Source organism: Bacillus rossius, chromosome 8, assembly GCF_032445375.1.
Source record: "Bacillus rossius redtenbacheri isolate Brsri chromosome 8, Brsri_v3, whole genome shotgun sequence".
In the NCBI taxonomy this organism is placed as follows: domain Eukaryota; kingdom Metazoa; phylum Arthropoda; class Insecta; order Phasmatodea; family Bacillidae; genus Bacillus; species Bacillus rossius.
The window spans coordinates 19,590,766-19,616,270 of record NC_086336.1 but is presented as its reverse complement, the minus strand read 5'-3'; the positions used below and the strand labels follow the sequence as shown (position 1 = coordinate 19,616,270).

General features: G+C 35.7%; 1 protein-coding gene across 2 annotated transcripts in view; it reads right to left on the bottom strand.

Annotated features, from left to right (window-relative positions):
• The window catches only part of LOC134535560 (angiotensin-converting enzyme-like), a 186,496-nt gene that overhangs the window by 59,289 nt on the left and 101,702 nt on the right, over positions 1–25,505 (bottom strand). For both annotated transcript variants that reach the window (XM_063374744.1, XM_063374745.1), the window contains exon 2: positions 14,171–14,406. In XM_063374744.1, coding sequence (XP_063230814.1) covers positions 14,171–14,389 — 219 coding nt within the window. In that variant the 5' untranslated portion in view covers positions 14,390–14,406. The remainder of the gene's footprint in view (positions 1–14,170; positions 14,407–25,505) is intronic.

The following is a 25,505-nucleotide window of genomic DNA, read 5'->3' as shown; positions in this document are numbered from 1 at the left end:
TGGGCGCACGCGTGGTGTCGGGTTTACTAGTCACGTTATCGCTACAGGCCACGGAACTAGCCTTACATCCGACAGTTCTAAAACTAGTTTCAATTGTCTACGTATCCGTCCGCCTCTGTTGGTCCACCTACAGTGTTTGAGCAAAACGCCACAGGGTTGTCAGTGTTCGTAAAAATACTTTATGTGTTTCTTTATAAGTGGCATTGGGAAAATGGGCACCCCCAGTAGCCTACTACTTTTGAGAACATATGAATCTGAGACACGTTACATTACACAGATTTTTCACTGTTAGATAGACACTATTAAAGTTATTTTATGGATTTTTTAATTAATAATGTACCTCTATAATATATTAACCCTGCAGCAAGACAACTCCTAAAAGCCTGCAAGCGTGATAAAAAAGTTGCAGTGAGATCCCGGTTAAGAAAAATAGCCCTGAAACGCAGATGGTAACTTGGCATTATCGTAGCCACGCCTGTGATCCGGCTAGCGGCATTAGCATTACCCGGATGCTGACCGCCCATGGCCTTCCAACGGCCTTGCCGACTACGGGACACTGCATTAGCATAAGTAAGCGCGTGAGTGTCCGGAGCTAGCAGCAGCACCCAATACCTAGTCTCACTTGCTAAGATTGTTTACCTGCCAATTTTTTAAAATGCCTATCTAAAACGATCCTGCCAATTTCGCGTGTATCTTATTTCAAGTAAGTGTATGAAAAGATCTTCTATATTTCGAGTGAGTTTTGTCAAGCATTCGTGACTACTCGGTTCTGTTCTAATTTAAAGTTAAAATAACGATGATCATTGCCTAGTACTCTTCCAATTTCCTTGAATTGTGTTGAATGTCTCAGTCTCTAATTACCTCGCTGCAGACGAGTAAAAAAATAAATAAAATATGAAAATAGTTACTGATGATTATGACGACGATGACGATGATAACTATGACGGTGATGATGATGTTCTGTCAGCCCAAGGTAACGACGCAATATAAGGTTTCATTGAGAAGATAATCTTGCGATGGTTTGCCAAGGTCTTGTGCAGTGTGGAGGTGAAATATCAACACAGCTTTATAGTTACATGATATGTGAAAGTTATTTTCAATCGGGTGGGATGGATACAATCACAAGACATTTCACTCTCATACAAATTGTCTAATGCACCTAGTTACTAACTAAAAAAAATCTTTTCTAAGCCAGCGACAGCAATTCGAAGCTTTGTCATACAGGTACAGTAGCTGTATATCACCTAGACACCAGGAGAGATGTTGCTGCTTCAGTATTCAGTGAACGTAATTTAAATCATGAATACAAGCGGTCAGATGAACGTGTTTTGAAAATCTCAAGATTAACTGAACTTATTGTGGCACTGGTAAGCGTAACTGTGGACAAGATTATTTATTCACGAGTTCAGATCTTTGGCACACGTTGCTGGCTACAGATGTTTTCGAATACTTAAAATGAGATACTCGTACCAGAAACTAGGCTACGAAACCGAAAACTTATTAAATACTACCTAGTACTCTGGATGCATTTATGTAACTTAGAAAAAATGCTGACGGTACCTTTTCCATAATTTATCCATGCAGTGACATTCTTCGAAAAACTTTAAAAGAAGCCTTTTCAAAACTCTGAAAAACTTAATAAATTAAAAAAAAAAACATTTTTTCACTCCTAAGTCACCGCTTGAAAAAAATATTTGGTGGCATTTGTGCTAAAAAAAACGTTGATAAACAAGCTTCTTGGATGAATAACATGTTATTTTGTATCTGTGATCGGGTGTAAAATTATTGTATTTTTTCATTGTAATACACAACAAAATTATGTACGTGAAATTGTGACACAGTTGTAAGATATGTTATTAAATTTTATATTTCTTTGCCTACATGAAAATAAGTTTATTTACATCAAGTGGCGTTCCGTTAATTTTTACTGCGTAAACGAGGACACATATTTATATGTTTACTCATTGCACTTAGTAAATAAAATACTTATGTTTGATGATTAACACATTTTGTGGAAATTGCGATAAGAGATTGTTTGTAAAAATTATGTAAGTTTTACTTTACATTGCGTTAAATACCACACTGCATAATCTTCAATCGCTTTTATGAAATAACCACCTGATTTAAGTACCCTAGCGAACAAGTTCTCTTGTGATGCATCTTAAGCCTCCTTCTATTCTGCTGCTACCCGCCATAGGTTCTGAGTCTTCCCAAGCAGAAAAAAAACTTGAAAGTTATAGTTATACGTTTTCACCAGCAGAATAATTTAATGTTTGTCTTAGTTTTGAAGAATCCCTAATAGTTACTTTATTTCAAAAATGGAACGGGTTTTATTCCAAGTGAGTTTTTTGTTTGCCATAATTCTTACCATTATCCTTAACAATGTAGCCGTGAGTATAAGTAAAAACAAATATTTGCACGGGTAACGACGAAACCCAGTGGTCAAGAAATAGTTCGGAATACTACTAGAATGATGTTGTAACTTATTAGACCACATTACTATGGTTATTTTTGCACATATGAAATAAGCTTTTCAAGATAATACTGGGTATTTATTACAAAAATTGGTGCATAATTTTATATTTTAATTAATGTTTCATTGAAGAATATTTTTAAAAAAACGTGGAAAATATAATCGAATATTCAACAATTTGACTTTATTTTGTTTAATTATGCTTATTAATATGAGGAGTTAATACTGGGAAGCTATGCAGGGACGGTCGACAAATAACTTTAACTGTTGGAGGTACTGGGACAACACAAAGCATAAATGCCCCGCTAAGGATCCGAACACAGTACAAATGCGAACACTATTTTGTATCGGTACAGATGTTTTCATGTAAATGTACAAATATCCATACATTTGTAATTTCACAAGAATATTTCTGTTCTATTTACAAAAATTATTACAGTGTACTTATGTTCCCGGCGACAGCAGGGGCATTAGAGACGGTAACACATGACTGCATAATTGATGTAAGTCTAGGAAAGAAGCGACGATGCAAGGAACCACCCTAGCACTCGTACGGAGAAACTTGGGGAAACCATGGATGACCGAGATCAGGACATCATGGCCGGGTTTCGAACGTGGTACTTCTGAAATACGTGTTCAGTATCTTAACACATTTTTATTTTTATCTATTTTATTTGTTTTAATAAAAAAATGTTTGGCTCATTGGTGATTTTTTTAATCGCCAACATAAGCACCAACCAACAGCAGTCAGTAAACCGAATGTCATTTGTCCGAAATGTAAAAGAAACTACTTTATGAAAAGGTAGTATCGTTCAATTGACATTTTGGTTAGACGGTTTTCGGCAAATTGACTGTAGGTCTACTGCATGTCTGTTTAATATTGTTTGGTAAAATTACTTTAGATCTAATGCATATCGGCTGAATATATATATATATATTTTTTTTTTGCTGAACGACTTCAGGCCTACTGTATGTTGGTTGAATGTTTTTTTTTTGTTGTTGTTCTTTTGGCAAAACAACTGTCGGTCTACCTCATGTCCGCATGTCAGTTAAAAGAAGTTTGGAAAAATAACTTTATCTGCTGCATGTCGGTTGAATGACTTTTGGCAAAACAACATGTTGGTTAAATGACTTTCGGCAAAACTGTATTAGGTCTACTGCCTGTCGGTCAAACGATTTTCGGTCTTCTGCCGTGCATATTATTTTTCTTCCTCTGCCCGTGTTTCCCTGCGTCGCTGATCGCTGCAAGGTTCGTCCCGGCGCGCTAATACCGAGAGGCTGGCATTTCCGGCCGGAAGTGGCCCCACGGTGGAATGTGGGTGGGGCGGAGGAGGAGGGGTAGTTTAACTGGAGCCGCCCGTTGGAACCTGCATCTGCCCAGCTCGGAGAACATGCTACTGGGCTCAACGCCATAATTCTATCTTCTACCTGCACTACCGACAACCTGTGAACCCGTGGAATGATGTTCCGTTTTACACCCATGGACACATGTTCGTCCTAGGAAGGCGCAACTGCTACCATGCCACCTGAAGATACTGTCCCAATGTGTTTCAGTATCACGTATTTCAGTGCTTGCGAAACTAAGAAACTAGGGAAGAATTTCAAATAGTGTAATATAACAAAATTACTATAGCAGAAAACAGTAACGTTAAACTTCTTTGCAGCTGATAAGGCGATTACATCATCGGAGCATAACGAAAAGTAGCGCAACGTAGAAAGTATAATGTTGAAATCGTAACATTGTAACGATCAGTAAGAGAGTGGTGTAACTGCATTAATATTTGGCACATGTTTGTTCCACTTACAATTCTTTGACGACACAGCCATTAGCGTGGCAAGACCGTTTAGCTGCGGATAGCTTTTATCGATTCCACATTACACACAAGTAGTTTATAATCGTACTAGCTGCAGTACCCGGCTTTGCCCGGGCTGAACACCGGGTGATATATTGTCCGCGAGTTACAGCAGAATGGATAGCGATATTTCCAGTGTGGTGGACATTAATAAATGACACATAATTACTGTTTGTGTATCTGTGACCTATGGTTTTCTGTTTACCCATGGCGATCGGTTGAAAGGTTTAGAAGTTGATGCGCTACAGCGCCATCTAGCGGCGAGTTACAAAAAAAAATGGTTAGCATATAAACCTTCTCCATGATAAAAACACTTTGATGTGCGAACTTTCATGGCGATCGGTCAAACGGTGTAAGAATTTATCGACGTCATACATGCCAACATCCAATTATATATATTCTTATATTTCGAAATTTTGGGGCTTTCACTTTTGCGGAAAGTGGATGTTCAGGACCTCGAATGGTTTGGAACACTCCATCTCGAAAGAATATATATTTGAAATTCCTGAAATTATCGAAATTTTGGGGCATTTTTCCCAGAGGGGGGCGGGGGGTTCGAGGACCCTGAATGGCTCGAAAACACTTAAAATCGAAAGAGATAGATTTTTAAAAAATTTTAAACTTTCGAGGACCACGAATGACTCGGAAACACTCCAAATCGAAAGAGATATAAAGGAATATAAGAATGTAGGCATTTACTGTACTCCTATCTACCATAATAACAATATTGACAAATAGAAAGCTTATTACCTACCTATGAATAATTATCTAAATAAATTAATAATAACTGTATGTTTAAGAATTTACGTACATACATAATATTAAACTTCAAACTATACACACCAAAAAAAACTAAGGATGTTTGTGAAACTATTTTTTATTTGTCATAATGTTTCAAACATTTGTAGGATTTGTTTATATGTAAAACTGTGGTAGAAATATTCCGCTTATCCAAAGGAGTATAGAAATTAATAGAGATATCACTCCCTGTACACACCACAAAACTTTGAATTAAGTAAAAAAAAAAACATAGTCCAAAATGAAACAAAAAGTATAAATAACAACTAATTTGACAAAAAAATTATACAGCTGGAATGACAATGTTAACATCCGCCTGAAATTTAATAGAAGTAGGTAGGTAAGAATATATATAAGAAATTAAATGAAATTAAAGCATACATAAATAAAATTATCTCACACTCAACCAAACATAATGTTTAATATGAAATAAAGGAAGATGGCAATTACACGTAACTATTCTAATTAATAAAAAAAATCAACTTTACTGAAATAGTAAAATTCAAATTTTTCAACAATATATTACATAATTGATAAATATTTCAGGTCTTCGGTCTCAGCAGCCCTAAGACTCTTGACGCTCAGCAGATAAATTATAAACACTAAACCAAACTCCTTGCAAATAAGTAGGTACTGTAAAAAAATTACAATATTGACATATATAATGAATAAATTTCGAAGAAATTTATAAGTTTAAGAATGTATGTACCTACATAATATTAAACTTGAAACAATCAACACAATAAGAACCTAAGAATGTTAGTGAAACTAATTTTTTTTTATTTGTCATAATACCTAAAATACGTATGTTTCCAAAATTAAACAAAGTATAAATAATGACCAATTTGAAAAAAAAAATTGTACAACTCGAATGACATTGAAAACATACACGTGAAATTTAAAAGAATTATGAGTGCCCTAGGTAGGGAGAAAAATATATATATATATATAAGAAATTAAATTTAAAAAATGGGTGCGTGTACTTAGGTACGCGCATGAGAAGTTATACTTCTTTGGCATCATTAAAAAATAGTTTTTAATTGCATGCAAAAATATTGCGTGGAGTCCCTCCGCGTGGAAGAAGTGAAACTTCGTAATGTGGAAATGAAAATAGGAATGGGTAGAAATTGATTTTTAGTGAAATCATATTGTATCAAATCAAACTAAAAAAATAAAGGAAATAAATTTGTAACGATTCATAGATTGATCTTCAGAGAGAGCGAGACACCTATTGAATGTCTGTAAAACTAACTTTTTTATGAGAGCAGATTTTCATGAAATAAATCATGAAACCATTCAACGATAAAAGCTGTTTATTTAAATAAGCGGACCGGTTCGCCCCAAGGAGAAAATTGACGCGGCGAGACCTCGTGGACATAGAGAAATGACACACACTCACTATTTATGTGTCTATGAAACATTATTTTTTTCTGCAATTTAAATTGTAATATACAAAAACGGTATTGAAAATTGAAACAAATATGGCGACACTACAAACTGTCAAGATCTTTATTTTTTTCTTACTCTCTACTTAGTTACTTACAATAGCAAAACGTAACGCAATGGCTTGAAAGCTATTTCTCGGCAGACATAGAAGAATGACACTAACAGTTTGTATATCTATGACACACATTACATAAAATTAATATATAATTTTTTAACCCGTTTAAAATTTATATTTTTAGACAAAATATAGCCTATGTCCATCCCCAGGATATAATCTATCTCCTTACCAAATTTCATTACGATCCGTTCAGCCGTTCAGTCGATAAAAGGTAACAAACAGACAGACAGACAGAGTTACTTTCGCATTTATAATATTAGTAAGGAAGTAAGGATGGCCTTCAGCTAGAGTCGGTGTGTGGAGCCGGAGCCACTATCCGCCATCTTGGGTTATGACGACACGGCGGCTATCATGGATAACCTTGACCTTCAAAATTTGCCCAAAATTTCGAAACAATTACACAAAATGTGAAAAAAAATTAGACAAAATTAGCCAAACAATTTCAGTTTTTAGGGGATAATTTCCGTCAAAAAATATCAACAAATAAGAAAAAAAATTCCTATTTTGAGCGGAGTTTTTATCAAAATATTTCCCGTATTAGTCCTAAAAAAATGCCATTTGACTAAAAATTCCTAACCGTGGCTTAACACTCCTAAAAACCCGCCCTTAGGAACAGAGGTCATGGCCTTTACCATTAGGATGTCATGGCCGCCATTTTTAATTGTGATATAACCGTTGCAATTATCGTAACGGTCACAATTTTAATCATCCGTAATTATTATCAGAAAATTTGGGGAAAAATTATAAAATTTATAAATATATATATATAAATAAAAACATTCCGTTATTTTGAAATTATGTCTTAACGTCCGCCAAATTTCAAATTCGTAATTATTTAGCTAGAAATTAGGGTAAAAATTTAAAATTATAAATGGATTATTTTAATACAATTTTAATAAAAATTTTATTAAAAACGCACTTACATAATGGAACTCGGAATCCTCGGTTCAAAACCGGTGAGAACAAAATAAAAATGGTGACGGATCTTTCCTCTACAAAGGCCACCGACAGACTGACCTCCTACCACTAATACCAATGTATATATTACGGCAGCTAGTATGACGTCACGTCCGTCATATTTTTTTCATCTGCTGGAGGCCGTCATCTATGATTATGACATCCCAGCCACACTATTTTTTTGTCTGCTGGAGACCGTCATATTGGATTATGACATCACACCAGTCATATTGATTCCTCTGCTGGAGCCCGCCATTTGGATTATGACATCAGAGTCGCCATATTGTTTTCGTCCGCTAGAGGCAGCCAATTTTATATTTAGTTCTTGCTACCAAGATCGCTAATGTCCCGTAGTACGTAAGTACACACGTCGTCTGCTAGAGAATGCTTCCACCATCGTGTCTTCAGTACTCGATACAAGGAGCGTTAGTGTCACGTAGTACACACGTTGTCTTCCAGAGTGCACTGCCGCCAAATTGGTTTAATTTTTTACCGATGTCGTTATTGGGAAAATATTTTCTCAAACAACAGTAATGTTCGACGTCACGAGAAGAAAGAATGTGCTAAGAATCCTCCTCGCAAAATGTTTGGCTGTGAGAAATGCGTAAGCAGTTAGACAGAAAAGATAATATGAAAACACAATTGCAGACATGTAAGGACGTGTTGCGTTGCAGATAATAAAGGTTTTTCTACAATAACGAATGAATAATTCGCTTAAGAATACACCGGTAATTGATATTACAGCAGCAATGTTTGTGACGGCACGCAAAAAAAAAAAAACTGTAAAGGTGTAGCACATGTGTCCACTGGAAAACTAACTGCAGACATTTCGAATCGTAGGTTTATTGGAGACTCGTGTGCGTACAAGCAAACAAACAGTTGTTCAGCAACTGATTTTGATTATGCCTGGTAATGAATCTAAACCCAAGACTGTACTTGGTGCATTACAGATAAATGATAATGGCTTCCACTTGGTGAAACAAGCATTTCGTGGAACGTTGAAAGATTAATAGGTATTATTTAATACATTTAGTAAGTCAAAAGGCATTTGTACTTTTCTTGACGATATCAATTAAAACATGATAAAGTAGCACACATGGATCTCTAAAAAATAATTTGTGGCTGGAATGCGTATATGGCAGGCAAACCATATCCGTTCGAGGATAATGTGAATAATTGCGCGTTCAAGTCAGTGAATACTCTCATTTACCTTCACGTAGATGTGAAGCATTCTGTTAAACGCAGTATCGAGAAACTCTGTTGAAAAGAAATGGATTATGTTGGAAAAGGATCTGGTTGGTCTCTGTCTTCAGTAAACCGCTTTGAACTGAGAATTAGTCAGTCCAAGTCAATGAAGAACTAAATGTTTATTACATTGTGTGTCTGTAGTAGTGTAGAATTTATGTAATAAAATTTATTTGTAAAAAAAGTGTTCTTTTATTTTTGTGTCTGTCACTATAATGGTACCTTTATTGTTTTATATAATTTAATTACATGTTTTGCATTTACCAAAAATCGAAACAAATACGATATTAGATCAAATCAATAAGTAAAATAATGAGTGAATTTTTGATGATGTTTGGAATTTTTCAAAATTTCTAGCTGAATAATTACAGCATTTCAATAAAACTGTCAATATGTCATCATCGGCTTACTGGAGACTGGTAGTAGAGGAATTTAAGACTGTTTTAGAACTTTCTACCATATAAATTTTAAATAATATTCTTTACATAAAATTGTTTTTATTTATCGATTAAGTATTGAACTAAGGACAGAAACCAAATGAGTCAATAATTATATTAATGAATGATATTTAAAATGAGATTTTGAATTTTTCATAATTTCTAGGTTCTTTATTATGGATTTCCAAGATGGCGGCCAAGACGACCATTAAGATGGCGAGTGCCTTAGCAATAAATACTAATGCACTCTAGCGGGTAAAAATTAAACTAATATGGCAGCAGTACACTCTAGCCGTCGATGTGTGTACTATGACACTAGTGCTCCTTGTATCGAATACTGGATACAAGATGGCGGCAGCACTCATAATAAGACGACGTGTGTAGTACGGAACACTAGCGATCTTAGTATCAAGTACTGAAAATAAAGTTGGCGGCCTCTAGAAGACGAAAACTATATGGCGATTCTGATGTCATAATTTAAGATGGCGGCCTCAAGAAGAGGAAAATAATATGGCTGCTATGATATAATCTAATATGGCGTTCTCCAGCAGACAAAAACAAGATGGCTGCTGTGATGTCATAATACAATATTGCGGCCTCCAGCAGACGAAAACATGAGTGTGGCTGTGATGACATAATCATAGAGGGTGGCTTCCAGCAGACCAAAACAATATGGCGGACGTGACGTCATACTAGCTGCCATAATATAACATTGGTATTAGTGGTGGGAGGTCAGTCTGTCAGTGGCCTCCGTGGAGGCAGGATCCATCGTCATTTTTATTTTTTACTCGCCTGGTTCAAACGGAGGACTTCGAGCTTCGTGATGTAGGTGCGTATTTTAAACAATTTTTTAATAAAATTGTAATATAATAATTTTTTTAATTTAATTTAATTTTTCCCAAATTTTTATCTAAATAATTACGAATTTCCAAGATGGCGGACGTGAAGTTATAATTTCAAAATGACGGATTATTTATTATTATTATATATTATTTATAACTTATATAATTTTTTTTATAAATGTTATAATTTTCCTAAAATTTTCTAATAGTAATTAATGATTTTTAAGATGGTCACCGTAACGATTATTGCAACGGTTAAAAGTTAAGCCACTTTTAGTCATTTTCAAGTCTCTGGCATTTTTCGAGGTCTAAAACGGAAAGTTTTTCCTTAAATTGGGAATCGTTCCCTCTAAATAGGGATATAACTTATTTTTTTTTTTGTTTCTCTTGGTGGAAATGTTTCTTTATAAATTGTAAATTTGTGCGATTTTTGGAAAATTATGTCTTTTTTTGGCAATTTTGCCTAATTTTGAAGGTCAAGGTCATCCATGATGGTAAAAAGTAGCTCCGGTTCCACACTCCTACTCCAGCTGCAGGACATATTACTCACACATGTTTTCTGAAACCTCTAAATAAGACTCGAAACTGAATATTAAGGTTTGTTTAATTTTCTAAACGCTTAACTTACACATAACCTGTAATTTTATTGTACTTAAACCTTTCGGCCTGTTCCACAATGACACGGAAACGAAACAGACGGAAACGGAGACGAAAAATGAGTATTGTTCCGTTCCGTCCATATTTTTCTCGTTCTACAATACACGGACCCGAAAGAAATCTTGGCCAATAAGAAAGAGCGAGCGTGACGTAACTGAAAACTACGAGTATCAAGTGAACTACCTGTTAAATCGAAATGGATGGTTGTTAACTTGGTAATATAGTAAGTCGATTCGTTATTTTTTTTTTTTTTGCGTTGTGGCGGTGGTAAAGTAGTCCTTCTCCGTCTTGTCATATATAGCAGGTATATCTTTAACCATGAAAATTAAAAGTTCATCAAAATTCGTCATTATGAAACCCACGTGCACAATTCAAATTTCAAAACAAATCGTGTTTTGTTGTTCACGCATAAAAAAAGTTGTCGAGAAATGCGGAAACCAACATTAGTCAAAACTAATATCTTAATAAACATGAACGCGCAACTGTAGCTTGACAACTGCAGTGAATAAATAACGTGCTCCTATTGGTCTAACGGAGTAACGTAAACGGAAAACTTCAGCACTGCTTAGCATGTCCGTTCGGGTCCGTCTCCGTTTGCGTGCTATTGTAGAAGCTCTGTTCCGTGAAATCCGCCTTCGTTTCCGTGTTCCGTCTGTTTCCGTGTCATTGTGGAACGGGCCTTCGAATTTATGTATCATAATTTTAGCAATAAAGTTACTTGCCGAAAACACAGATGGCATCAGCAACGCTGCCTGCAGTGCAGTTAGTGATCTGTGGTAGAACTGTAATCACTTCTAGCGCGCGGCTAGGTACGTTTGTTTAAAGACCCTGCAAACCTGGGCACACATACGGTGTACATAGCTTCAGAAGAAACCGCGAGATTTGAAAACTGTTTAAGATATCTGAGTAATATAAGCATTTAAATATAAGTCGAGGGTAGATGAGTATATCTGTTTCCATATTTCATTTTTAAATTATATTTTTAGAATAGTGAAAATGTTTAAGACGTATGTTTTAGAATGATTTTTATCCATGGAACATCCGGTACAGATTCATGGAAGCACTCAAGAGACTTGCATTTCACCTTTATCTTTTTTCCCCTGTCGTATGTTATGGTACCTCTGAACTCTCATAGTCGCCCCGTGCACGCTAGTCTACAGTCTTGCTCTTAGAGGCGACACCGCACTAGAAGCAATAATGAGCGTCAGTGGCTGACGTAGAATAGGTAGGAATACATCCCACCCCCCTTTTCAGAAGTTAAGAAAACATTTAAAAAATATCAATGAAGACAGTATGTTTCTGTGGGAGAAGTCGAGTCGCCTACTGTTTCTTCTGTATGCCCTTATGTCAGAGCGTTTAGTGTCAATAAAAATTGAAGTTTTTTTAATACTCGTGTTCATTATTTTTTTTATTATTTTTTTCAATACACCCCTCCCGAAAAAAAAAAATTCTTTATACGTAGGGCCCCCTGAAAGTGGTAAATAAAATTTTCAGATTTCGTCATTAAAAATTACCAATTGCGGTGTTAAAATTCACTTTAAAACACAAAAGCGGTGCTAAAATTCACTTAAAAACACAAAAGCTGTGCTAAAAACTAAAAAAAAAAGCGTGTATTACCGTAAATATATCTAAAATTATTTAAGTTAAATAATTTTACTTGAACCTACTCATTACTGAATACCCTAAACAATTAGGTTACATATATATTTAAATATGACAATACTTTTGATTTAGACACTGATTATTAGTTTGTTCCCATAAACTAATCTGGAAAACTATTAATCCCTTTAACAAAATCGAGGACGCACCACAATGCCGAAATGCCAAATTGATCACAACGACGACAGTTAGAAAACTGCTGTGTACCACAACGCCGAAAAATGTCATTACAGGGCTGCCACAAAGGTTGGGTTAGGTTAGACTAGGTTAGGTTAGACTAGGTTTGGTTAGGTTAGGTTAGGTTAGGTTAGGTTAGGTAAGGTAAGGTAAGTAAGGTAAGGTAAGGTTTGATTGTGGTATTTTGGCGTTAAGGTACATTTAAGAAACACACACAAATTCATTCATTGTTATTTCGGCTTTGTGGTCAATTTTGACATTCGGCGTTATGGTATTTCCGCGTTGTTGTAACGACCCAACAAAATCTATAAAAACTGTTGGCCTACTAATCATCATCGTCACACCATTCGAAAATTAATGTTTGTTTACATTTTTCCGCTTTTTGGCGCGATTTAATCTGCTTGATACTACGACGCTGTTCCAACTATAGCCTATGCCAGCGCCCCCGGCTGACGTGATATGGCCACTCACGTATAGCTGTTACAAACACCGTTCGCCCAATCATCTGCTTGCTTTTGTATTTATCCGGTGTCGCTATTCCAAGCTGACGTCAGTCCCCCGAGCGGTGTGCGTACGCTTTAAAACTTCGCCTGTTTGTCTTATCTATCCAAACATTATGCCGGAAAGGAAAATAAACGCCGTAGTTTTGCATATTTTTACAGTATATTTTTGGGTTTAACATTATAACGTGAGCGTGTGTAAGCTTTTGTTTGCGTTAGTGCATTTATGATTAATGTCCGGCGGCCATGTTGCGGTGTTTGTTTACCATTGACGAGACACGTCTTTTAACCAGTATTTAAATTTCGCTTAAAAACACTGCGATTTCGCGTTTTAATACAAAATTTCGTGTAAAAACGCTGTGTTATGGCGATTTCGCGTAAAAATTGTATTTAACGGTGATTTCGCGTTTATCGTCGTTTAATCGCGATCGCGAAAAGAACAGGCCCCTATTTATACGTCACTTGTAATCCCGTCTCGCTTATACAATTACACCTCCGACTAGTCAGTGGCAAGCCTAAGATCTCGCTTGTAAGACCTCTGCCTTTTTAGAGTGATCGTCCTTAATTTACTTTATTCGTGATTTAAAAAATTACTGACATCACAATTTAAAAAAAAGGGGTGGGGGCTTTCGGTTTACAGACGATAATTTTACGTGATAAAGTCATAAGAAACCATTGATGAAAAATTGCATACTTTTTAATTTTCAAATATTATTTACAGTTTTTGCAAATTTAATTTAAAAAATTTGTGTAAATATAAACACGAACAATTAGTTAAAAAGCCCGCCTTAACCTGTTTGATATTATAGATTTTCTCGCACGGTGGTTGGCCGGTTCTTGCACGCTCGGCTCAGGCGGAACGTGACAATTTTTCGTGCGTGCAGCCGGCGTTCATCGATATATAAGACGTTATCGCGTCATAAAATACTGACATCACAATTAAAAAAAAGTAATTGATCTCAATCAAGAAAGAGATTGCGTTGGTTTAAACTTATTAGAGAGAATCACCTTGCGGGCGAGGTTCTCGTCGGTGATGTTGGAGGCGTAGTCCCAGGCGGCGCGCACGGCCGCGGTGGAGCGGCGCGCGAACTCGGCGTCCACGTAGTCCAGGTAGTTGCGCGCGCGCTGCTCCTCGTCGCTGAGGAAGTCCTCCTGGTCGGGGTCGAAGGCGGCGGCTCGCGGGCTCAGCTGCAGCAGCTGCAGCAGCAGCGCCAGCAGCAGCATCATGCCGGGCCGGGAGGCAGCTGCGCAACAACAGCCTGTTGCAATGGCGGCTTCAGGATTACTTTTCGGTAGGGGCTATCGCACAAAGAAAGGTCGTAGTTGCAAAAAAATGAAAGTGGTCAGATATTGGCCTTGGAATATTATTTACAAATTACAGGTTTCCAATAAAGAACCTTAGAGGCTCCATACAACTTTTGATGAGAAAAAGTTTAACATATGAAATTAAATATTTAAGTAAACATAAATATACACTAATCAATAAAATTGGTCTCGGGAGGGGCTAACGCCCCCACCGCCCCCCTTCTGGAGCCGCGCTTGGCCTGTTGCACCCTCGGGAGACGGCAGTCTTAGCTCCCGGTACACGGCGCTTGGTAAGAGTCATTTCGAGAACGGAAATGTGTGGCCACGATGCTGCGATCCGAGGCGCATGACGCGAACCAAAGTTCAAAAAGCCAAAGGTAAACTTTATAGTGTAACTGTTTAGTGAATTTTAACAAGATCAGGTCCAAAGCCAAGGTATAGCATTTTTTTCCCCCAAGTCTTTTTTCGCTTTCATCGGAGCCGTTCCATTATATGGTTTGAAATGTCGGTCTGCTAATAAAATGTTTCAATAGTCGACGTAGCTACTCTGGCAGCGAATTCTAGCGGCGGGTGCGGGAACTACGCGTGTTTCGCGTCAAGAAATGTAGTTGAAAACACAATATGCCCTTATTTATCACGCTTGGTTTTATTTTTAAGAAATCTACGTATAATTTGTGTCCAAGTTTCGTGTTATAAGTGTATTTGCATCACGTAAACATATGAGTTTACTCGTTACCGAGGTTAAATATTACACATCACTCAAAGACTTGCTCTCATTTTATTTAAAAATTTTTCTTAAGAGGGTTAAATTTAAAACTTCATAGCCGAGTAAGGTTAAATAGCCATGACTTTGAAAAACTAAAACCCCGGAAAGTCCATTAGCTAAGAGGGGTCTAGTTTTATTATTATAATAATATCAGGAGATGGCATGCTGTGAGGAAGGTCCCAGGTTTTGCGCATGGGGGTAACCCACACAAGATCTATATCTCTAAGCGTTCTTTTACATTCATGCATGCAATTAGCGGAAAACTTTATAATACTTTTAAAAATTCTTTAAAACATAGTTCTGGCGTTATAATTACGTTTATCATCCCCATTTCACAGGAGCTTTTCAATTCCATGCCCCCTCATTCCTTCCCCTATCTAAATTCTACGTCCATGCATTGACGTAGTTATAGTATTTAGGACACTAATAACCAATATTGTAATTATTGACAACAGTCACGCATCCGAAAAGGAGAATACGAAAAATTATTTATTTTTTTACTTCCCGGAATTTTTTCTAATATTTCTGCAAAAAAGGCATCACCATTATTCAATTATTCTGCCCAGCGTATACAGTTTTAATGATTGGTTATATTAGGTTGGCTACATTTAAGTTACTGTTAAATCGTGTAAACTGTTGGTTAGGTTATGTCTCCTACATTAACTATGTACTAAGTACATGTTCATTACCAATTAAAAACATTTTAATGTATCTTATTCAACCCAACTGACCCTTTACTTTGTTAGAATCAGAAATTTGTGCGAAATACCTAACCTCGGAAATAAATAATTATTTATTTAAGAAATCAGATACTCCGAAATACGAAGAAACGTTTAATAACTCACCTTCGCGACGATTTGCAACCTTTTACAACTACTTCCAAATTTCAAATCAAATGACATACAGTCAGACAACCGAACAGTTCGAGATTTACTCGATGTAAGAAGCTTGGCTTAATAACTTCATTCCTACAGTAACCAAATACCACCTATGCTAAACTAATTCGATAAAAACCATTAAGTTAGTTGTATTAATTTCGTTGAGATTAATTTACCAACCTTTCACTCAAACAAGTAAAAACAATAAAATTCTTTCAGTTGGTACGATTGTGTAGGATAATTATTAAAATTCATGTTCAAGATGGCGAAAACCATATCCATCCATGCTAATGCATAATATTCTGCATCAGGTTTAAAAAAAATTTGCGTATATTTATGTCCACGCGTTAGAGGTTTACATTGTTGTTTTAATGCACTGAAATAGGTAATTTGAAATAACGAGTAATACATAAAACTTGTGAACTGTAGCCTTTAGATTGAGAAATAATTATAGATAGCGCAGCAATCCTAAAATTATATATTCAACACAGTGTAGATATCTTCTAAGCCATGTTGTTCTAAAACAAGTCTCTTGCTATTAAATTATAGGAAATTTGGAGTCGCTATCATTTCATTTTTTACTTTAAAATTTTACAAGTATATTCTATAATAGTTTTAATATCATAAAGTTTATTTGGCACACCAATACGCTTAGTATGTACTCCGTGGCGATATAAATGGGTATCTGCTCCCACACGCAGGCCCGCCATCTTGACGAATTTTCTCGTGGGTGTAGCAGAAACGCGAATACGAAATTAACTTCAGGCTGTTCAAGTTCCGTTTCAAAGTTCATGTGAATTTCTTTGCATACTAAAATTTCACCCTCAATACGCCTAAAGAAGTTTAACTTCAATAATACCAATATCACTTTTACATTTTACAGAATGACTAGAAAAACGTTGAGCCAAAAAAAATGCTTTTTAATATTTTACGCGCCCCTCTCGCCAATAATTAACGGCACTTTTTACATCGCCATCGTCAAATTGCAACACCAAAAAATATTGCGGAAATTGTACATGACCACGCCAGATGATAGTAAAAAAGTTAACACAGCTTGTGTATGTGCAGTAATACACGTTGCTGTTTCACTTGTATTCTGTACTGTTATTCTCTCTGGAAACTATTTTACTAATATTATTATAATTGGGCACCTTTATCTTCTTTTGTATCAATACAGACTTACTGATGATGTCGTATTGTGATAATATTAAAATACCCAGGAGATAACTTCCAGAAGATGGATGCAACTGACATAAGTTTGAAATAAACACAAATAAAACTGAGAAAAACTGAGAATATAGTGTAATGTGTGAAGGTTGTGAAAATGTATAATGTAAGTAAGTAAAGCTGTAATAAAAATATATTAATGTTTTAGGGCACAGGACACAAAACACACTTAACACTGAAATTACACATACATATACCCTTACACTGCACTAATACTAAATATACACAAGAACACACTCATAAATGCAATTGGTTTTGTATTGACGGAAGTTAAAATAAAAATATATATAGATATTATTGGGTGTGGTATAACTGGATTAAACTGTCGGAATTTATGGTGAGATAGATGATTCAAAAGTTCGTTGCTTGCATTCAAATGAAAATAGTCCGGAAACGATTAACTCAGCTTTAAATGTTTAATATTTTAGTTTTATGCAGTTGTATCTCAAATGAACTCTTAAAATGTACCGCGGCTAGATAATTCAGTGAGAGCAACGATCACTAGACACGTAGACCACTGGTCTATTATTCCAGCTAAAATATGTCCTTGAAAAATGTTAATTAGCAAATGCTATAATGGAATTAATTACTATTATCTTGACTTGTAGCACAGATCGTAATTCAAACAAAATTTCCAACGAAGTTACTAAATCTTTATGTAGCATTATTAATATAAGCGTGGCTATAATGTCGATGGTTTAAGCTTCCTTCTAATTATGGAAATAATTAAGTACAACGTAGATATTTCCTGCCACATTTACTCACGGCACGCCCCGGCATCGTGTAGACTCTGATGCACTATTTATTATCCCAACACGTAAGAAATATGTTAAATAATATAAAAATTTCTACACTTCGGCATCGGGCTAAGCCTTACGAAGGACGCCTCAGACATTTCTCCTTTCTATTCTCTAATTTCTCCCTGTTGTACAAAAGTCTTATTGTTAGTTTTAAAAATCAGATTGCTGATTGGCTGCTGTAAAAACATAACAGGAGGCCTTTGAACACATGTACGCAGCAAGATACAGGTAAGTGAGAAAAATAAATAAATTAACAATAAATTATAGTTAAATACCAAAGTAACATAAAACAATTTCAAATAAATCCAGTTCATGATAGATTGCAAATTAAGTGTTGTAAATGATGTAATGTCTATTGTTGACGAAATTATAAATCAGAGTTTCTATTATTCGTGTTTTAGCTTATAGACACTTATTCAGCAATATAATATAATTCTGACATTACAATAATAAAATATTAAAATATAACAATTAATTTGACAATAATAAATAAACAAAATCTGAACGAAAACTGTTGTTATCGTACAGTATAAATCAGGATATCCTTCTTTGCGCATAGTCACTTCCAAAAAATACATATCTTTACAAATGTTTCCACAATGAAAATACTACACTTAGGCCTAACCGATGTTTTTGATGTCCCGACATCATGGCGCAGACCGCCAGTTGGACTTGAAGCGTCTACAATCAGTATCCAAATAGAAAAAAATAAGTAATTTTACAAAAGATTACTTTGGAAACAAAGTGGCAAGCAATAGTTTGTAATACTAAAAGAAAGATATTGTAACTTTGTACAACACATAGCTATGGTTATTTTTGCATATATTAAATACGCTTTTCGAAGTTTTGTTGATTATTTCTTACGAAAATTGGCTCATTATTTTATACTTTAATTTATGTGTCATTCAAGCATAATTATTTTTAACCTAGGAAAAGAAAATTGAATAATAAACAATTTGACTTTTTGTTTTCTCATTCTTATTAATGTGCGCAGTTAATATCTATTGAGAAGCTATTGAAAGATCTGGGACATCCAAAAACATAAATTCCCGGGTAAGAATCCAAACGCATTATAAAAGTGAACACTATTTTGTAATGATACAGTAGTTTTCATGTAAATGCACAAATTTATAAATAACTGTAATTTTACATGAATATTTATGTTCCAGTAATGCATGGTTAACCCTGATGTATTATGACTTGTCTCCGATTGGACAGTCCTGGAAAGTAGCATCATTGGTCTACTTATACTTATTTCACCGTTGTTCTGTCAACAGAGTTTGTATACAACTTTCTGTGGTTTTCTATGTTCATAAACAAGCATCCAGTGAATATTTGTTTATAGCAGTTTGGAATTTGGTTACAATGGTATTATTTTTGAGAAATTTCACACGTTTACAAGTTACATGACACAAAGAAACATTGTCTTACCACTTCTATATACTTTTTTTTCATTTAAATTCCTTATATTAGTTCATTCCTACAGTTTTTCCTGAAAAAAAACTCCCAAATACTTTAACGGAAATATATATAGCTAACTGACTAAAAATTTTAAAATAACAATATTTTTGTTTGAAATTATTTTAAATAGCTGTTTACTATGGTTATCTTCTTAACATCATTTAATTTACAGATTTTTACATCGAACTATTATATCATTGGTATACATAGATTGTACCATTTAATGATTCTCAGATACATAATGCATCGTCGTGTTAGCTTTTACCACGGTGGTAGTACGTAAATATAATTCCGGGGATACGGAGTCTGACTGTGGTGACGGAGTCGATGTCGCCCATTTTGGATTGTGACGTCATGGAGGTTATAGTGGATAATTTGACATTGACCTTCAAAATTTTCCAAAATTTGCCAAACATTTACCATAATATGACTAAAATTCGCCCAAACCAGCAAAAAATTCCAATTGTTGGGAGAAAAAAATATTCCGACAAAAAAAAATTTTGAAAAATTATAATTTCACTATTTCGAGGAAAAACTTCCCGTTTTGAAGGAAAATATTATTTTTCAGTCCTGAAAATAGACAACAGCTTGAAAAGTCCCCAAAGTGGCTTAAAATCCGCAACTAGAAGCCTCCCTAACCATCCGAAGTCATAACCTTGACCATTAGAATGCAATGGCTTCCATTTTGAATTATAACGTAATTTTTGTATTTTTATGCTAGGATCGGGAGAAATTAAAATTTATAAAAAAATTATTAATAAAAATTTAATAAAAAGTTTTGAATTCTTGGCCGCCATCTTGAATATTCGTATTTTTTAAGTTAATAAATTAGAAAATTTGTCAAATTTATGAAAAATTGTTTAAATAATATTTTTAAAAAATTTAATTACTAAACGCACTTACATCATGGAACCTTCGGTTCGAACCCGGCGAGAGCAAAAAAACACGGATCCTCCCTCCACGGAAGCCACCTACAACTAACCTCCCACCACCATTGTCAAGTTAGATATTTTTCCAGCTAGTATGACATCACGGTCGCCATCTTGTTTTCGTCTGCTGGAGGCCATTATCTTGGATCCGACATACTGTTTTCATCTTCCAGAAGGTGATACCGTCAAGTTATTTTAATTGTAACGCGCTAGAATGCAGTAATTTTTTACAGCTAGGATGCCTGTCATCTTGACATTTGGAAGCCATCTTGAAAATCGTTATATATTTAACCAAAAATTCGGAAAAAAGTACACAGTAGTTAGGTTATGCCGATGCGGGGACAGAGGTGCCTGGTTCAGGATTCAGGATTCGTGACCTTTGACCCCTAATGTCACTGTTATGACCTTTGCCCCTAACGTCAATTCCGACCGCCATCTTGGATTACGTCACTTTCTGTCGCCATCTTGGATTACGTCACTTCCTGCTGCCATCTTGAATTACGTTAATTCCGGTCGTCATCTTGGATTATGTCATTTCCGGCCGCCATAATTGATTACATCATTTCCAAGAATTTACACCAATTTGGATTACGTAATTTTACTACAATCCTTTTGTCTAGAATGTTCTGCCATTTTTAATTCTAGAATTTTCTATTATGTTACTACCAATGAGGCTTCGGATGTAGGATTTTACAATTATGCAATCACCATCTTGGATTACATCATTTCCAGCCGCCATTATGAATTCTATAACTTTCTACCATTTTTTTTCTAGTATTTAATATTATGAAGACATAGCCGCCATTTTTAATCACACCTGCTGCAATTTTCGTTACGATCACCATCTTTGTCTATGACATCACAACAGTAATTGGTTTTCATCTGCTGGAGGCCGCCATCTTGGATGTTGTTACTATCGCCATCTTGATTTTTTCTTCTGTGCTGGGGGCCGCCATCTTGATTTTACATTATGTTCTGCCATCTTAAATTTCCCCATCTTTGTTTCTGATGTATGTTCCTAGAGAGCATCACCATCGCTCTATTCATACACATAAGGTCGATATTTCATTACATACCAATGTTATAATGGTCCTTATCAATATATTAAAATATTGTTTTTATACAAAATACATTCGGAACCGCTGAGATTCGAACCATCACACAGCTCTGAACTTAGGTTGGAAAACATACGCCTTGAACCGCTCGGCCATCAAGACAATTACCGATCTAAGGATTAAATAAGATATATATATATAAAGCATTAACACAGATATTCGGAATTGTGATATTTTTATTGAAAGTAATAATAGCATCATCTTTTCGAGAATTATACGACATATATGTTTTTATTATTGTTTCAATACTCGCTACCAGGAGCGCTAGTGTATAGCCGAGTACAACAACATTCTTGTTTTCAATATTCGCTACCAGGAGCACTAATGTCTAGCCAAGTGCAGCCGCCATCTTGTTTTCAATATTCACTACTAGGAGCGCTAGTATCATTTAGTACACACATTAACTGCCAGAGGGCGTCATATTAGTTTCATTCTGCCATGCTGGAGTGTAGTGCTGTATTGACCTATAACATCTTAAGTATGTCCCTCACCTTAAACTTTCCACTATATTGGATTATAGCATTTATGTTCGCCATCTTGTCAACAACACTATCTTGACATCATCACATTTGACATTACTGTCGACACCCTGAACTTCCCGCCATCTTGGACTATATCATCACATTTGACTTATAACATATCCACACCACCGCCATCTTAGATTTTGTTATCACCCACTTTAATCTTGACCACCAACATATGTATTATATTATTATCTCATGTATGCACCCACAACACTTGATTATATAATCATACTAACTTTCATCCTCTGCTAGAGTATGTAGATTAATTATTCGTAATGAGCATCACGTGATCATCCCAAATACAAAGATAAAAATATTTATTGCCATTAAACTTATCACGGTCCTTATACCAAAGTCATACTGCAGACTTGTGCACTGTAGCACTCAAACTGACATACATAGCTTATATTTCTTTACATGCTTTCATTTGCGCTTACATTATCCTTGAGGGTTTTCATTTGCGCCTACAATTTCTGTGGGGGCTTTCATTTGCGTTTACATTTTCCTTGAGGGTTTTCATTTGCGCCTACAATTTCTTTGAGGGCTTTGATTTGCGCCTACATTTTCTTTGAGGGTTTTCATTTGCTCCTACAATTTCATTACGTACTTTCATTTGCACATTCGAAAGCTTGTATTTTCTTTGCAAAAATATAACTTAAGGTTAATATATATTTATTTAATTAAATATCACGTCAATTTAACATAATTAACATGTTCAAGAAATAAAACAAGATATTTTTAACATTGTGTTTTAAGTATTTCGCTAATCGACCTCTGAAATCGGGTCGTACAGCTGTACAGCGACTTGAACTACACAATATTAAATGTAGAAACAAATGCTGAACATAATTGGCTAATATAATATAATTATTAATGTTTTTGTACTTGTAATAGATTCAAAACTGTAATAAATTTATGTATGTTAGTAGTATAGGAATGGGCATACTGGCACAGGCTTCAGGCTGAGGTGCCGAGGTGCCGACCGCCATATTGGATTGTGTCGTCACGGCGGCCATCTTGGATGAGTGTAACGGGACATAGCGTAACGGGACAAGTTTGACCTTGACCTCGGCGGCCATTTTGTATCCGCCATCTTGGATCCGCCATTTTGGATGACGTCATTGTGTTCTCGAAAATTCCGGTGATGTGTTTTCCGCCATATTGGATGATGACGTCACCGTTTCAATTTCCGTTACGGTCACCATCTTTAACTTTTTTATTTATTATCCGATTTTAATGAATTTTTTTTTTAAAAATTATAAAACAAATTAAATAATAAAATTTTAATAAATTATTTATAAAAATCATACATTAACGACACGGAGTTCGGAGTCCTCGGTTCGAACCCGACGAGTGCAAAAAAAATGGCGACCGATCCTTCCTTCACAGTGGACGCTGGCATACTGACTCCCACCACTTTTTTCAAAGCATATATATCGTCGCCTAGTATGACGTCATGTACACCATCTTGAAATTTGGACGCCATCTTGAAAATCTTTATTTATTATCCGATTTTAATGAAAAAAATTCCAAAATTCATCAAAAAATTAACGTATTTGAATTCTGTTTGATTATATCGATGTACGTCCTTGGTTCGATTCCCGGCGAGAGTAAATGGTCAATCCTTCCTCCATGAAAGCTACCTAGACTGATCTACCACTACCAATACCAAGGTATATATCGTCAACTGGTATGACATCATGTCCGCCATCTTGTCTTCATCCACTGGAGACCACCATCTTGTTTTCGTCTGCTAGAGTGTGCCGATAACATGTAGTATAATTATCTGGTCACCATACTTTTGTTCTCAACTGTTGACATTGAACATTGACCTTGACCTTGACCTTGAACTTTGACCTTGACCTTGAAATTCAACTTTGTCCTTGTCGACCATCACGGACCCGACATTTTACGTTCAGTAGATGCTACCAGGAGCTACCACCTGCTGGAGTATGCCATCTTGTGTGTGTACTCGTATTATAGAGTACATTTCCATCTGGATAATTTTATTCTAACCCGCTACAGTGCAGTAATCATTTATTACTGTGACACACGAGTAGTATGTAAATGGGCATACTAGATCAGGGTTCAGGGTGTGGTGCCGGTGCCGGCGTCCGCCATCTTGGATTTGTGACGTCACGGCGGCAAAAATTCCTCAAAAGTCCTCAAAAATGACTCAAAATGACTCAAAATTTCCCGTTTTAAGAAAAAAATTCCCGTTTTCGAGGGAAAAATTCCCGTTTCGAGGGAAAATTTCCCGTTTTATTCCTCACAAATCCCAGCGGCTAGAAATGTCCTGATAGAGGCTTAAGCATCCTTAACTCAAGCCTCAGTTAAGCCTCTATCAGGATGTGACCTTGACCGTTGACCTTGACCCCGACGGCCATCTTGAATCCAAAAATCTTGGATGACGTCATTTCGTTTTCTCGAACATTCCGGCATTGTGTTATCCGCCATTTTGAATTATGACGTCATCGTTGCAATTTACGTTACGGCCACCATCTTTAAATTTATTATCCGATTTTAATGAAAAAAAATTTTAAAATTATAAAAAATTAAATAATAAAATTTTTAATAAAATATTTAAAAAACAAACATTTACGACACGGAGTTCGGAGTCCTCGGTTCGAACCCGGTGAGGGCAAAAAAAATAAAAATGGTGACCGATCCTTCCCCTGTGGCGGGGGGTGCTGGCAGACTGACCCCCACCACTTATGTCAATGCACATATACCATCAGGTAGTATGATGTCATGTCCGCCATCTTGAAATTTGGACGCCATCTTGAAAATCTTTATTTATTATCCGATTTTAATGAAAAAAATTCCAAAATTCATCAAAAAATTAACGTATTTGAATTCTGTTTGATTATATCGATGTACGTCCTTGGTTCGATTCCCGACGAGAGTAAACAGTCGATCCTTCCTCCATGAAAGCTACCTAGACTGATCTATCACCACCAATACCAAGGTATATATCGTCAACTGGTATGACATCATGTCCGCCATCTTGTCTTCATCCACTGGAGACCACCATCTTGTTTTCGTCTGCTAGAGTGTGCCGATAACATGTAGTATAATTATCTGGTCACCACACCTTTGACCTTGACCTTGAACTTTGAACTTGACCTTGAACTTTGACCTTGACCTTGAAATTTGACCTTGACCTTAAAATTTGACCTTGACCTTGAACTTTGACCTTGACCTTGACCTTGAAATTTGACCTTGACCTTGAAATTTGACCATGACCTTGAAATTTGACCTTGACCTTGAAATTTGACCTTGACCTAGAAATTTGACCTTGACCTTGAAATTTGACTTTGACCTTGAAATTTTACTTT